At 43.3% G+C, this 16,878-nt stretch overlaps 1 protein-coding gene across 5 annotated transcripts in view; it reads right to left on the bottom strand.

The window, feature by feature from the left end:
- Nucleotides 1-16,878, bottom strand: part of nhsl1b (NHS-like 1b) — a 104,315-nt gene that overhangs the window by 31,271 nt on the left and 56,166 nt on the right. The window contains exon 1 of one of the 5 annotated variants that reach the window (XM_069696595.1): nucleotides 12,806-13,110. The exons of the other annotated variants lie outside the window; for them this stretch is intronic. Within the exon in view, the coding sequence (XP_069552696.1) occupies nucleotides 12,806-12,998 (193 nt within the window). The 5' untranslated portion in view covers nucleotides 12,999-13,110. Of the gene's footprint in view, nucleotides 1-12,805; nucleotides 13,111-16,878 lie in introns of those variants that run through there. 5 annotated transcript variants of the gene reach the window in all.

A 16,878-nucleotide genomic window follows, 5' to 3' on the forward strand; every position in this document is an offset into this window, starting at 1 on the left:
GACCATGGTGACAGAGAGGCTAGCCTGAGTAAACAAGCTGTGATAACCGTTTTTCTGGCACTAATGATTTTAGCATGGGGTAAAATTCCCACACATCACACAAACACAAAGTTCAATAAACTCCCGCACTTGCTGAATGACCTTTCTCTGACACTCAGGAAACCAACTCCTGCTGTCTCTCTCTCTCTTTCTCTCTCTCTCTGTCTCTCTCTCTCGTTTTCTTTCTTTTCTGGGTAACTCCGGCGCTCCGTCCTCCCCCCACCCTTCTTCTGGTTTTTTCCATCTGACCTACTCCATTGAAGCAGCTGGGATTCCATCTCACACACACACACACACACACACACACACACACACACACACACACACACACACACACACACACACACACACACACACACACACACACACACACACACACTGACCTCAAAACACATAACAACTACAGATCACCATGCAACAATCTATTCTCTCTACAGCCCTGTTTGACTGTCATCAGAGTGGACACCTAACTGATCACTATTTTTCAAGAGAAAGTCAATGGCCACATGTTGATGCTCAAAGGGTTTTGGTTGGTTGTCAATGGGCCCATAAGCAGTGTATTTGCATGATTACATGCTGACTATGTCGGATTTATAAGAGTCTGTCAGTACATTTTTGGGACAAATGTACTTTTCAGCTACTGAAGTTTCACAAAACATGTCATTTTAGTGAGCAAATGTGAGTGAGTGAGTGAGTGAGTGTGTGTGTGTGTGTGTGTGTGTGTGTGTGTGTGTGTGTGTGTGTGTGTGTGTGTGTGTGTGTGTGTGTGTGTGTGTGTGTGTGTGTGTGTGTGTGTGTGTGTGTGGTGGGAGTTTAGAAAGGTTACAACACTTTGTCGGTCACGTAAGACAAGAAACGTGATTTCAATCCAGCTCAACTTCACTGAGTGTGTCTGTGTGGATATTTTACACCAAACCGAAAACTTCCCCATGCCTCGTACCACATAAATTAGGGATTTTTTTTCCTTTATCTGAACTCAGTTTCGCAGTGTGTGTCTGTGTGTATGCTAGATTATTCTTTTGAATGAAAGGCAGTGGGGCCTCCCTCTATAGGCTGCTCCTCCTTTGTGATCCATGTGAAAACCCGTCGAAGTCCGGGCGGCACCCTGCAAACGGCAGCCTGAGCTCGTACATGTCCTCCCAAACATAATCAGACACTGGTCTTTGTGTCTGTGTGTTTTCTGTTTTACAAGCATATGCATATACCAGCCTTGATGTGGTGTATTTCTGTTTGCCGTTCAAACACCACGTAGCTGTTCTCACACAGTTTGTTGCATGTTAATGTGAATCCACCAGAAAGGTGCCTTTGAAAAAGGGCAGCACAGTACTAAAGTTGGGGGAAATGGAGACAGAATCAAAGGCACAATAATGTTAGATGAGAAAGAGAACAGAAGCAAACTTCCATTCATAAAATGTTGAAGGGTTGTTTGATGTGGTAGAAGCCGAGTCATTTTGCTGAGTAGCGATCCAAGGCAAGATAGACGAGGCAGCATTTAGAGGGACAAAAGAATCAAGGGAGGAGATGATGGCAGCTGAGGGAAAAGTCAGGGGTTGAGGGTACGGGAAGAGACGAAGATAGACGAGAGAGGGGGAATGCAAAAATATCCACATGTAGGCCTCGGTTCTGTAAAAACACAAAGACAGACATACAAACATACAGCAAGACCCAGCAGGCTCGGCCGTCATGCCTAATTTAGTCTCCCCCGGCGTCCGACCCGGGTGCTCCTGACTGACCCCCTTTGAAATACAAGCCAGGATTAAAGAGAAAGACAGAAAGAACATATCACGGATAAAGTGTATGATAGAAAAAAGTGTATTAGAGACTAAATTCTACAGAGACATTTTGCAAAGTAGCAAAAAAAGATCCTCAAAGAAAACCCCAAAACAAAGATCAGGGTCAGCCAAAAGCAATAACAGCTGGAAACACCCAAAATGACAGGGAGGTGTGCAACCGTTAAATAAGTCCTTCCTATACATTCATTGAACAGGGAAACTTTTATGACCCGATGTTAGCTTCAGCACAATAAAGGCGGGTCACTCTTAAAATGTCCACGCCTGTTAAGCGGGGAGTTAAAACGCTGTCATTTTACGAGCAGGCTGAGCCTTTTGAGGCCTTCAGAGGAGGTGGCGGTTTTGTTGCTAACTTCAGATGTTTTATGCCGCCGTCAGGGTGAATTTGTAGCTAACCGTCTGTTTTCTTCCCTGGCAACAGAGTGTTAAATCTTATGCAATCTGACCCCACAGGCCTGTCAGCCCCCCCATCAAGCTGGCAGGACAATAAACTGAAACTGAAACGGGCCCGTTTGTAGATGCTGTTTTGTTGGTGTTTGGATGGGTTTAAGAATTTTAATCAAATGGCCTGATGCATTTTTACCCACACCTGTAACATGGACCTTACCATGCTGAGTTTGCTTCATCAGTTAAGAGACAATTTCATCAGCCACATAAATGAGTTTTAGTGGCTGAAGAAATTGAGGTTCACGTCCATGTCTACACTCAGATTTGTAGATTTGTAGACTTGAGAGTTTAACTCAAAGTACCACTTTGCTGATGATGACTCTCAGTATGACTTCACTTTCTTCACATGAAACACTGCATGTTTGTGTTTGGTTGTGTGTTTGGTGTCTGGACTCCAAGCAGGTCACACAGTGCTGACCTTGACTTAAGAATCAATACAATCTCTGTTCAGCCGTTTTCTTACCATTCAATTATTCATCTGAACAACTCCTATTCAGAATTCTGCCTGGCAGGTGTAACACATATCTGACATGCCATAGAAAAGTAATTTCCCTGTGGAAACCTCTGTTAGTGTAACATAAAGACAGACCCCTGGCAGACCCCAGATTACAATTACATCCATTACCATCCAGCCACGCTGTCTCCACTCATATTGACTCCTGGACCTTCTCACCCTCCAGTGGGCCCTCTGAGGATGTGAAACATCGATAACCACAAGGCCTAAGTGTGTTTGTGTCTGAGGCACACATGCTGATCAAATGTCTCACTGGCCTGGGTTGGAGCATGGGTTTGTATGAGTATTATGCATACATGAATGTGTGCCTGCAGCAGTTTCTACAATCTACTGCATTTAGACAACAGACATTGTCACACATTAAACTCTTCGATGATTACAGCAATGCATCTCTACATGCTTGATTTTTTTTTTTGTCTTTCAGCACATGCTCTTGCACTTACAGGTTATTAAGACAATGCATGTGCCTTCACACACAATTCATTGCACGCCCATGCATACACACATACTGCCCATACATCCATGTGGCGATGCCTACACATACAGGACATTATGTTGGCTGCTACACAGGTTTCCTGACCTACATTTCAACACTAGGGCTGTCTGCTATTCTCTCCTAAGGGCCTGTGTGTGTGTGTGTGTGTGTGTGTGTGTGTGTGTGTGTGTGTGTGTGTGTGTGTGTGTGTGTGTGTGTGTGTGTGTGTGTGTGTGTGTGTGTGTGTGTTTGCTCCCTCCTCCTTCATAGCTACACACAATCATTAATCCAATTTAATAAATGCCATATACCTGACAATAAGCACAAAGCTACAATCCACTGGGGTGTGTGCAGTGCCTGTGGTGATCCACTGTGTGTGTGTGTGTGTGTGTGTGTGTGTGTGTGTGTGTGTGTGTGTGTGTGTGTGTGTGTGTGTGTGTGTGTGTGTGTGTGTGTGTGTGTGTGTGTGTGTGTGTGTGTGTTTCTGCAGAACCAGACTTGTAAATTAACAATTTACTCAATTAAAAGTGTGAGATGAGTGATGGCCGAGCTGGGATAACACACTCTATCGGTCACAGCTGGAAAATTACGTCATTTGCATTAACAGTATGATTCATTAGCTTTAATATTTCACTGTATGTTTTTACACTTCAAGCATTTAGCTGATGCTCTCATTAAAACTGGTTAGCCAAGACGACAGCAATAAAAACCACACCTCGAAAGAGACCTTGAATTTCTTAAAGAAAAAAAAAAGAGGAAGCACAGATTTCATACTGATTTTAGAGCTGCACACATGAGCTTGGGTATACAGTGACATGTTGCTTTTGCTGTTACCGTGACCCGCTGTGCTGAGCTCATACTGCTGACGCAAGGGTCTTGTCTGATTTCGGCACTGCGGCACAGCGACAGACTGAGCTAATTTAGGTTAAGTGCCTTCAGTAGCTTAAGGGCACAAAACAACAAGCCACCTGGGGGTTAGCCGGTCTCACATCAGGCAGGAAAGCCGAGTGAGTGAGTGAGTGTGTGTGTGTGTGTGTGTGTGTGTGTGTGTGTGTGTGTGTGTGTGTGTGTGTGTGTGTGTGTGTGTGTGTGTGTGTGTGTGTGTGTGTGTGTGTGTGTGTGTGTGTGTGTGTGTGTGTGTATTCGTATGTAGCAGGCAAACCCAAAGATGCCAATGGGAAGTGGGTTAAAGCCATATCAGTCACAATGTGTGAATGTTTATTTATCTACAGTTCCGCCACTACTGGAGCAAAATTGTGTTGTTTGACCCATTTCCCACATTACATCTCACTTCCCATCAGTAGGTCATTGAGAGAGGGTTTGGGGGGTACAGCACTAAAGCCAATCAACAATCAGAGACACAATTGACCAATGACCACAAATTAAGGAAGTGAGTAAGACAATCAGCCTCGTGGCAGTGGCACAACTAGTAGGTTGGTCTGGTGGCTGGCATTGATTACTGTGATTAACCAATACATTTATAATGCATGACTGCACTCGGCTCCGATCACCAGGCCTAAAACATCAATCCAATTTGTATCGTGTCTCTTTTAGTTTGTCACAGGATGTTTTACAGACAGTAGATTGCTTTCAGTCATGAAAACTGAGACTACAAAATAAACTGAACTCCACTTTAGGAAATCCAGTGGAATCTTTTGAAATCCTCAACAACACAGGAGTTGGTTTCAAATGTAGAAATGTATTTTCTGTACCGCATTAGTAGGTTGTTGGATTATTTTTTTTTTGGGATGTGAATTTGACTTATTTACCAGTTTTGAAATATTCTCACACTCCACAATAACAGCTGCTTCACAATCTTTCTGCAAGTCGCCGTCCGGAGGAACTCCCTTGATTGTATACAATAGTCTCACATCGTCTATCATTTTACAATTTCTCTTGTTCATCATTGTCACATCCCTTCTGACAGCCTTCAAGTCGGGGTTGACCATGTTTTTTTACAAGCATCAACCACAGGGGCTGAAAATGAAGCCAGTACGCAAGTTACAAAAACTACAGTTCCTCAAATGACCAATTGAGGCTGGCTTCAAAAGTGAGTCAATCCCCAAGTTAAAATGCCCAACGTTACAGCAGAAATAAAACAAATCCCACCCCAGTCGAAAAAAAATGGTTTCGTCTCTATGGCTAATTTCTCCGTTCATGACAACTGTATGGGGGCAAAATTGTATAGAAATTACCTGATTGAATTATATTAAAGTCTGAAATGACACAAAATTTAGGGTGGGGTTTTTGGGGGTATGCTTGCTGTTCCCTGCAGCTTTCAGCCATTGAATGCAGCCATAAATGGAACGGTTCTCCATGGCGCTGGTTTCAGCAACCAGTCTTCGTTCGGCGTGTCTCAGCTCCACCCGCGCTCCACCTCTTTGTCCAGTCAGGCACTGCCAAGATAGCGACAGCCGCAGCCACCTACACTGACGTGCCGTCTCGGAGGCTGCGTCCATTAATTTGCACAATCTATGGTGATTTGGCCATATGCTGCGTGCACAAAAGCAGGATCCTGACACCAAAGCAGTTAAATCAATTTCAGCCATTATTAACTGTATTTTTTTGCGCCTATGCTTCAAGTATTGTAACAAGTCTTCTGAAAAGGGTCCGTTGTGGTGTTACAGCTGCAGCAGCCTTCATGCTACTCACTGCCACAGACCTAGAACTACAGGATGATATTGAACGAATGTTAACAAGACTGATACAAGGCAGATAATCATCGTCATGTGGTATTTTACTGATCCTCTGCAGAAGCTGATGGCAGTCTGAGGTCATGGTCAGCTACACCACTGCCTTGCTCAACAACACCTCAGCAGAGGACTCATCACTGGAACTTAAACCAGTACTATTACTTCACAGGTTTTTTTTCAGTTTTTCCAAATCAGATTTAATCATCGTCCCAGAAGTACTTCTACATAAATGTTGTAATAACGCAGCCCTATCACAGTATTAAGATGAGTTTTTGTAATCCCAGGGTAAAGACAGAGGGGGTTAATTGTCTCAGGACAGGCTTAATACTGACAGGATGACGTGGATCAGTATCATGTGCAACACACACATGTACGCACACACACTTAGACGCTGTGATTGGTGGTTTCATCTGACTTATCAATCAGATATAGGGATGCATTATGCAGAGGTCTTTATGTGGGTGCAGATGCTTGAATTAAGCCCAGGTTTCTCCATTGATAATCCTATATTTAGACCTTGTCTGGGAAAAAAAAAGCACGACCCCAAATCCACTTAACCCCTGCTTACCCCCCCCCCTTCCTTCTTTACCCCATGCTTCACCGTCGCTCTCCCTGTCTCTCTCTCCGTCCCTCCCCTTCTGTCCCATCTGAGCAATAATGGATGAAGGGATGGAGGCTTTAATAGAGAGAGCAGACCTCTTTGGGATGCAGTGATTGCGCCCTCCTAATGGGCCTCGAGGGAAACGCGCCTAGCTCCCTGATCAAATACTCCCAAAATTTAAGACCACCGTTATTCCAAATTAAATTCCTTCTGGTACCTCGTATGTCTCTTTTTGGTGTAGATAAATGGGTCCACATTGTCTGATAGGCAATTAATTCAACCCTAATTCTATCTAGTAGTACCATAACGCATCACTACAACAATTTAGTCTCACATAAAGCACGTTTTATGTGCTGCTAAGTCATTTCTATATTAGTTTAAACTGATGACTCAGATGAACAACTCTGGTTGAACCTGAGGAGCAGAAACGCTGCCCTTTTCATCCTCTGCTTGCTTGTATTATTCTGCCACCTGGTGGTGAATATGAGCAACAGCTGAAAACTCCAGCATCATCCTGCATAGGTCTGAAAAGATTAACAGCAATCGAGCAATTTAGCTTCTGCCTCTAAACAAACAAATTAACAGTCATCAAGGAATGCTCCCCTGTGGTTTTACAAGAAGAGAAACTGGCTGTAACTTCCCTTTCTCTACGTTCTGCCTGTTTTCTTGTCTTTAACCCGAATCCATACGCATGTGGTGTGGAAAACCCTGGAAACAGAGACGTTGCCATGGTGAGGACAACTCATTAACAAGACAGATTTAAGGAGGCTCTTAAAATCACTTTCTCTCCTCTCTCGCTCCTTTTATAATCAGTCTCTATGGGGGGACATGAGCTTTTCAGAGGCTTGGCTTTGCTCTTGGAGGCTTAATGGAGCCTCCAGCTGATTGGGGGCATAAATGGGGTCTGGAGCTGAGGAGCTAGGGTACACACTGGAGGAGGGAAGTGTTCATGGCTGAGAGTTAGAGTACAAGATGAGGCAGGTAAGATGATACTGAGCAGAGAAGTCAGAATCCTTTATAATAATTCATATAATCAGTTGCAAAAAATTGGTTTACTTATGTGTTCAAATCCAGTACATCACTGCAGTAGAAGTTTTGAGGCTTTTACTGAACACAACAACAAATTCAACAGCTTAAAAAGTTACGAACCCACGAAGATAAATGAGAGATGATTTTTCTTTGTTGCAGGAGGCTGCGCACTTTCTGTGAACCATGCAGAGAAAGCAAGGAATGTAACTGTGTGCGCGCCGACAGGGAGGGAACAGACTGGTCAGTAGGGAAAACACAGCCAGAAACCTCAGAGGACCAGACTGAAAGCAACATGAGGTGGAAAAAAAACCCTCCCTCTAATAGCAGCACTCATTAAGGAAATGAGCTGTGACTGAGGTCGGTATAGCCGCGGAGTGCTTAAATGCACTTATCTTGCACTACAGCTCAATTTGATTCTTTAAATTACTAACAAGTCCACTGTGGAAGTGCAAGAGCATGAAAAAAAGAGGGCAGAAGCTGTTGCTGAAGCAAATGCAGCCCAGATTAAGACCTGAAATCGCATTTGTTTCCAGGATCTGCTGGCATTATCAGAGAATTAAGAAAAAAAATCGTACATTCATTATGTAATTGTTTTTTTTATGGTTCTTAGTTTATCATGAATTCATGTTTTATGCATAGGATATAGAAATGTGTTTGTCAGCATGTCTGACAGAGAACTTAGAAGACATCACAACTTTACACTAATCAGCACGAATAATAGTCAATGAGCTGAATGGACAGCATGACAAGATAAATTAACCCCTCAAAAAACATATACAGACACACACCTACACAACAAACTTACTCTTTTCTCATCAGTATTAGCTATCTTTTTGTTATGTGTCTCTTATCAGTCTGCAACACATGCCAATGTACAGTTAAGCTGCACATGCTGTGAAAAGGAGTCAGGTTGCAGAAGTATAAAAAAAAAACCAGAAAGACAAGACAATAGAAGAGAGATATTCTTGAGACATAACAAAGCGTTAAAGACCTGCATGTGTCATATTAACAAGAGAAAGTTCCTCCAGTCTGGTGTCACATGCTGCAGTTCACCAACCCGACCAGCAGGAGGCTCCCTCTGTCAACACTGAACAGTGGAAGGTCATTGAAAGAGTGAAAAACACAAAGAAAGGAACAAGAGCTGGAAAGGAAAGGTGCCCCAAAAGGAAATAACTATTCTTCTTCTTATATTATTATTATGATGATGATTATTAGTAACTGTATGTAAGATATACATATTATTAAAACCAACCAATCTTCTGCTGTGTCTGAGCTCCTTATGTTTTCTTGATCTGACAAGTTCCATCAATGACAGGATAAATGTCCCTGTCGATTCAACTGATTATCGGCCTGTTATTTCCTGATGTGATAATCAAGCCATGAAGTAAAAGTCAGTTGTACACATATGGGACTGCGAGGCACAGCTGATCCCTTCTTTTATCCACACAGCTCTTCATGACTCAGTCCTTTCCTCTCTCCTCCTCTCTCCTCCTCCTCCTCTCTCCTCTGTTGCTTCCAGGCTCCCAAATGAAAAGCCAGCTGAGCCCAAAGTCACTCTATTAATCTAAACGCATTATCTAACACTCACACTGTGGAAAATCCAAATGCATGCTCGCTTCACACTGTGTGACACCTGATGTGGCAGCTATGTGGTCACCAATTTTGGTCAATTGTATACTTTAATTTGACATTATGAAATTCTATTGGGTAAAAATAAATTTCCAACAAGTAACACAAAATAAAATGCTTCGACTTTACTTTGAGGTCACTTATTTAACTATATTATGTATTTAAATGCTTATTAACTGCTTATGTTAGAGTGGAAGCTGTTGTAGAGACAGATAATGGAAGACAAGGTAGTAAAACACAAGTGTAATAGTATAAAATGTCTTTCGGGGAAAGTTAGAATAGTTGCTTACAACTATATTATAAAGAGTTATAAACCACATGAAATATTGATGTACTTATTAATGCTCATTAGGAGGATTAAATTACAATGTTATCAATCAAATAAATTAGATAGCTTGTCACTTAAATTCATCAGTTGTATTCTCGGGATAAATGAATATAAACACAGACATGCGCACACAGCCTGAACTCAAACCAACTTGATTACCTCCCAATATGTGTCAGCGATGACTTCATTAGCCCTTGGTCACACGATATGGAAGGGCTTCTGTTCGACCAATCACTAGCCAGCCATTACCTATTAGTCCTTTAACAAGCTAAAAGGTCTCCGTCTGTTAGATACACTGCTCGCTATTACCCTTTAATTACCTTTCACCTCTTTTATCTCCCACTCACATGAGTGTTTACAGACGTGAACAGGGAATATGTGGACGGGGCTGCTGCAGCTTTTCTATTCAGAAGGGATAAATGGACAGACGTGCACTCATTCACACAAACAGCATTAAAGACTTAATCAGTGAATGAGGGAGATGGAGAAAGATCGAGACAGACAAGGCTGCTTTGAAGAAAAACAGAGCCTTAACCCATTTTACAGTTGAATGACCCCAACCAACCCCTGACCCCCAATTCCCAAAAGTGTGTGTTTATGTGTGTGTCTCTCTCTGTGTGTCTGTGAGAGTGTGTGAAATCCCCTTCTTTTCTTCATCTCATTAAGCTTTGAGTCATGCTCTCTGCTCCATTGTTCTGCCACCTCAAACCTGCTATTGGGCGGTTTCATGCACATTCAGGGTAAGTACGTACTTTACTTTACTCATCTATGGTTGAGTGTGAATGTGTTTAGGCCTTGAGGGCAACGAACGAATGTCATTGTGGAATTTTGAGAATTGTTTTGCCGCAAACCCTGAACCAGAAAAAGACAAGCCACTTCAAATGCACGTATTTACATACAGGGTCAGAAAGATTATGTCTTTTGAATCTATTCAGTCAGTTGATGAGACTGGTTCAAATTGGTGTGTCAAACCAAACTGAAGGATCCTGAGGGTTGGAGTGACTTGACAGGTTTAAGAAAAGAGGAGAAAGAATGAAGAGATGAGAAAAAGGGGAACTCAAACTATTTTTTACTCTCGTAAACAAAACAAAAATTTTGGGAACTTTTATCAACATTCTACAATTCTAAAGTGGCTCCAAAAGTTCAGCCTGTCAACGGTTGTGCCATCATGGACTGACAGATTCTTATTGCCTTGAAAAGATGGGAAATGTGGTTATGTTTGCATGAATGAAAGGGGAGACAAGGATGAAGAGCTGAGGATCCAATCTCCCAATTCCCACCGCCAAAATCATATTACTCTAACCTATTTTCAGCTGGGTTTCCCCCCATAAATGCAGCCAATCCATTTCATTTGGCCTCATCTTGTTACTCTACAAGCCTGGCCTCCCTCAGGTGCCCTTCCCTCGGGAGCCGTTGGCGCCGATTGGTCGATAACTGAACCTGCCTTCTCACCAATGGATTATGGGGGATCCGATTGAACACCTGCTCCACTTATAAAGATATAAGAAAGGACAAAAAAATACGGTTGCCATTTACAATATATTGTAGGAAATATTCATATCTATGTAAAGAATCATGTGAGGCAAAAGCAATGCAGTGAAAACAGATATGATAGAAACAGCATGCATGCAGGGACACACAAGCAGATGCACACAAAGGACATATAGGCCACGTTCCAATGTGAGCGTGTTTGTGTGCACAAGGGTCTTCTGTTCAGCGGTGCATAAATAGAGTGACTGGGAGGTTGATTCAACCTACAGAGCCCAGACAATACTGTACCAATGGGAGCGACATCTTGAGCTGTCACGGCATGTTAGCCAAAGCAGGCGTAAGGACGGGCAACAGTCGTCTAGCAGCATATTGTTACGCTACACGCACAGGAATAAGGGATATGGTTATAGATAAGCATATATGCAGAAAGAAAGTAACTAGATGAGCGGATGGAGAGTCAAAGATGGGACCAAAAAAACAGAAGTTATAAAAGTTGTATTGGTCAGAAGATCCTGCTTGTTTAAAGATCTTTTTTATGTTTATTTAAATACATAGATCTAGGATAATATAAACTGTCACTGGTTGGTAGTTTACATTGTGACTTTGACAATGAGGTGACAGAAGAGTGTGAAAAATAAATCTGGACAAAAGTCGTAGGAACTTCTCCCAGTCTCTCCTTTATCCTTTAGCACTCTCTTATCTCCCTGATGGCTCCTTTATGTAGTGGCAGAGGTGAAAGTGGGTCACCGTCATAACCTCGATAGTGTCAGCTCCATCACCCCCATACAATCAGCTCTCTTACACTTCCCTGCAGCCCTGGCCCATCACCTCCAGCTGCTATCTATTATGTTTTGTTCCCAGGGGTGGCCGCGACCCAGTGGAGCCTCCTCAGTCATGTCTGTCCCCAATGAGGGTGAAGCATGATCTGGATGGAAGCATGCACGTGGGCATGGATGATACATGCAAATATTATATGCATGAATGCATGAAAATAGGCTAAAACACATGTTCAGGCACAGCAGGAAAGTCTTAAAATATGTATATAAATAATAAAAGAACAATAAAATATTTCCAGGCAATCATCAGGCGACAGATTTCACTGACAATAATTAATGTGCTGTATGACAGATTTTGTTCATAAAAGCAACCTCAGGGTCGTTCAGTTCTCGCCTCAAGAACCCCTGTCATACATCAAGGGTCAAAGGTGTCTGAGGTCACGAACACACACACACACACACACACAGCCAGCCAGACAGCCAGACGGCACATGTCACTCGGTTACAGGGGGAAGGAAATCACCTAATAAGAAGAGACAAAGCCCGGCTTGGAGGAAAAGCCTCCACCACATGTGTCGTGACTCTCTGGCACTGTGACATTCAGCGTATAATTATTCCCCACAAAAAGTTCAGGTGACTTCGGTCCACTCTGAATCTGGCAGCCTGTTTCACAGCCAAGACAAATACCTCAATGATTACTGTAGAAAAACAGCAATGTGGTGTCGTGTTAAGTCTCTTAAGTCACACTAAGAGGCTAACAGTGAGTGCTACCTGGATAGCTCAGCACAACAGCTGAAGGCAGGAACCCCTAGAGTATTCAGTTTAAAATGTCTATTGTCCTCTAATGAAAGAGGACAGATGCATTGACTAATCCTATTGGTTTTAATACAAAATTGTTATGAGGTTTCAAAACTTTAAATCTCTACAACAAACTAACAGTAGCTTGTTTTTTGTTTTTAAAAACCTCCAATGAAAATGTTCAGTAGTCTGTACCTTTGTCATCCTGGTAGGTTTGTGTTTTCCCTGGTGAGAGTTTAGCCAGAGGTCCAAGCAACGGTTTGGGTGTCCAGAGCGAGTCCTGTTTCTGGTGGACCTTTGACACAGAGAGCAGGCGCTTGCGCAGGCAGCCCTCTGGCCTGGCGGGCCTCGGGCTGGGGACGGCCTGCGGCAGGAGGCTGTTCCCCATCTTGTTGGTGGGCAGGAAGGAGCACAGGGTTCGCTTCTCGCTGGGGGGGACCTCATAGCAGGCCCCGTGCCAGCAGTTGACCACCGGGTCCAAGGAGAGGCAGTGCACATATGTGATCATCCCAGGCTAAGACCTAAACCCCCACCACCTGCCCTCCCCTGCTCTTTCCAGGACCAAAGCCACCCCAACTCCTCCTACTTCTTCTTGGGCGACCCTCCTTCTCTGGACCCTCCACTTGAGGTGATGGGATGGAGGGGTGACTGAAGATTGTGTGTGTGTGTGTGTGTGTGTGTGTGTGTGTGTGTGTGTGTGTGTGTGTGTGTGTGTGTGTGTGTGTGTGTGTGTGTGTGTGTGTGTGTGTGTGTGTGTGTGTGTGTGTGTGTGTGTGTGTGTGTGTGTGTGTGTGTGTGTGTGTGTGTGTGTGTGTGTGTGTGTGAGACCTCCCCCCCCTTACTCTCAAACCCTCAATAGGCCTCCCCCTCTTTTTCTGCAAAGATAGGATGGAGGTTTGGAGGTTTGGAGGTTTTTGCAACCCACGAGGGACTCAGTCCCCCCTCTGTCTCCTCCTACTGTTTTTGTCTTTCCTCTCCTTCTCTCCAGGGATCCTATTGACTTGAATTGATTTGCCTGACAAAGGAAGGCTGTGCTCAGTGTTCGATTACAAGATTTAACTGCAGAACAAATATTCCACAAAGTATTGCAGCATAAAGCTATTAAAAATCCTGTGATTGTCAGTTTGCTGTCTGCCAGTAACCTTGACAGCTTGCAAAAACAAGAATTCTGAGCCCCAAATGTGACCACAATAAATTTCTTGAAAAGTCCAAAGATGCAAAGCAAAGGTTTAAAACAAGGGGCAGTGCTTTATTGGAAATACCTGTGGTTGAAGCATTGTTTTACTCCTGAATGCTATGCTGTCCTTTGCAGTGACCTAAACGCATCACCACAAAATGTGCAAAAGAAGATCCAGAAAAAGTCAAGAAACCAGTTCATGTCCAAAGATGGTTGCTTCTTCGTTGGTAAATCGAAAACAAGATTAGAAAAAAAAAAAGTGTACTTCCAATAATGGTCGGACAAGTTTTCAGCATATAAAACCAACCTTCTTCCCCTGTCTCCATCCATTTGAGACGGAGCACCAGCACTGTCCAGTGGCAACAAATGACCATCTCCTCTCGGCTCCTCCTCCTCCTGCTCCCTCTTTCCTCTGCTCCTCACCGCTGCTGTTCTAATCTGTAAACCCAGATTATCCAGCCTCCAGCCGCCTAGCCTGTGATTGTGATGGACACCCGCACAGAACACAGATGGACACCAGGCTGCAGTTAACAAAGTACATCACCTCCACTTCACTAAAGTGTGGAAGTTCAAGAGGACCTGACGTGTTATGCGTCAACTTGTTAACTCGGATGACGCAATGTGTAAAACACATGAATGTGTGCTAAATATCTAACTGCTGCTTCAGATTTACCATCACATAACTGCTGCAAACACAGATCCAGACGAAAAGAAGGTGACTTTAAAATTAGTGAAGAATTTAAAGGGAGTTAAATCCAATTAGAAGCTACAGCGGGGCACAGAGTCCAGATGGACCGAGATGTAATACCTGACTGTCCAATAAAGACAGATGTAAGCGCAGCGGACGCCAGATAAAAAGATAAAAGGCAAACAAAGAGATAGTCACAAATGGCAAAGTTACTAATCTGCCAGGTGAGGGTGTGTGTGTGTGTGTGAGTGTGAGTGTGTGTGTGCATGATCCTTAATCAGCTTGGCTGTGAGAGTAAGCTTCTTGATATGAAATGCTCACATTAATAAGATGGCGAATGAAGGACTGGACTGGGTAATACTCCCATGTTACATTAACTAATGAAAGTTTAAAAAAACTCTGAATAGAAACTGAGACATTGAACTGAATAAAAATGAGGCTAAAAAGAAAATAAATAAAAATGGAAAAGGATTACAGGAAAACATTAAAGGCAAATGTCTCCCTCTGGTGGTGGCTAACCCATGTGTCACACAACACAGACAGCATTTTTTTAAACAATATTAACTTCAGTAAAATGAAGTACAATTTGTGCAGCTGATAATTTGCTGTTTTTTTCTATTTCTATTTCCTTGTAAACTGAATATAGACGATGGTTTGTGGCTGTGGAAGATGTCACCTTCATTCTTAGAAACTGGGACGGACATTTTTCAGTTTTTGTCAAATTATTATTCACACAAAAAAATAGTGTGCCGGTTAATTGATGAAAAACATAGATTGCAGGACTAGTGAATAAACCTGTTCCAACTTTGGGGGAAAAAAGGAGTGTGTGTGTGTGTGTGTGTGTGTGTGTGTGTGTGTGTGTGTGTGTGTGTGTGTGTGTGTGTGTGTGTGTGTGTGTGTGTGTGTGTGTGTGTGTGTGTGTGTGTGTGTGTGTGTGTGTGTGTGTGTCATTCTGCCAAAACCTCAGCAGATAGCTCGAGGCTAAAACACCCATTACCGATAGTTATCATTTCCACAGTATGGTAAGGGACAGCCAAACACACAAGCTGATTACAAAAACCAAAACCACTGTGCACACATACACACACACACACACAGAACATAATGGACAAACCACAGCACACATACATATACACACACACACACACACACTCACACACTATAAAAGCGTGTGAGGACACGTAGCCCACTGAGCACGCCAAAAGATTCTGGCTGTGGCCTAAATTGCATTTAACACCGTTGTTGCCCTAAATCCATAAATGCATAGACACAGTGGGTCATCCAGTTCATAACACAACAACATCAGGGGGTGTGAAGTCATGCAGACCTGCACACAGAGGCACCTCATCATCACCACAGGGGGTGGGGGTGGGGTGGGGGGGGTGTTGGTAGTGACACACACAGATGAACATTTTTACAAACAGGTACTATACATGTAGGTTTGTGGTGGTGACAAACACACACACACACACACACACACACACACACACACACACACACACACACACACACACACACACACACACACACACACACACACACACACACACACACACACACGAAACACTGTGTTGTGTGTATGTGCATGTCTTACCGAGGCCCAGCATGCAGGTCAGACTCTCACAGTCCACTGCCTGTGAATGGCAGTTATTACTGGTCAGGAGGTGTGTGTGTGTGTGTGTGTGTGTGTGTGTGTGTGTGTGTGTGTGTGTGTGTGTGTGTGTGTGTGTGTGTGTGTGTGTGTGTGTGTGTGTGTGTGTGTGTGTGTGTGTGTGTGTGTATTAATATATGTGTGTTTACATTTCTCATGTGTGCATGAACTTTTATACGTGTCTGTGTGCACTCTCACATGTGCGTTTGTGTGTGTGTTTGCGAGGGGAGGGAAGCCAAAGCGGAAGGCTTTGGTAAAGGGACAATGGTAACCATGGATACACATAGATCTGAATGGAGTGGGAGAAGCACCTGCATGCTGAGTTAGTCTTCTGTCTGGGGAAGTCATCCACTCATCCACAGGGAGTCGGCCATTGTCTTTTCAAACTTGTCCCACAACCAAACTTTTCCAGCACTGTCCCTGGAAACCTCACCTCACGTTAACACTCATTATCATTGTCTTAAACTCAAAATACTATAAGACCCCGTTACTGGCTCAAAATTTTTTTTCTAAACTTTCCATAAAAGCCATTGTTTAGTAAACTCTTTTCAGAGGACAAAAGGTTCCCTGGAGTTCTGGCAGATCCTATTCACACACCGCTGGAACTTCACCATCTATTGTTTAGCTATCAAGACCTGAAATCTCCTCTCCTGGAGTTTGACTTGTTTACTGAGGTCAACATCTCTACTGAATTTCCTCTCGAAGTCCTGCGCTAATTTACAAGCTTGCATGATTTACTGTGCATGGACAAA

Source organism: Brachyistius frenatus, unplaced genomic scaffold (assembly GCF_029030835.1).
Source record: "Brachyistius frenatus isolate BFR_SWC_R1_liver_20210118 unplaced genomic scaffold, ASM2903083v1 Contig_21, whole genome shotgun sequence".
In the NCBI taxonomy this organism is placed as follows: domain Eukaryota; kingdom Metazoa; phylum Chordata; class Actinopteri; family Embiotocidae; genus Brachyistius; species Brachyistius frenatus.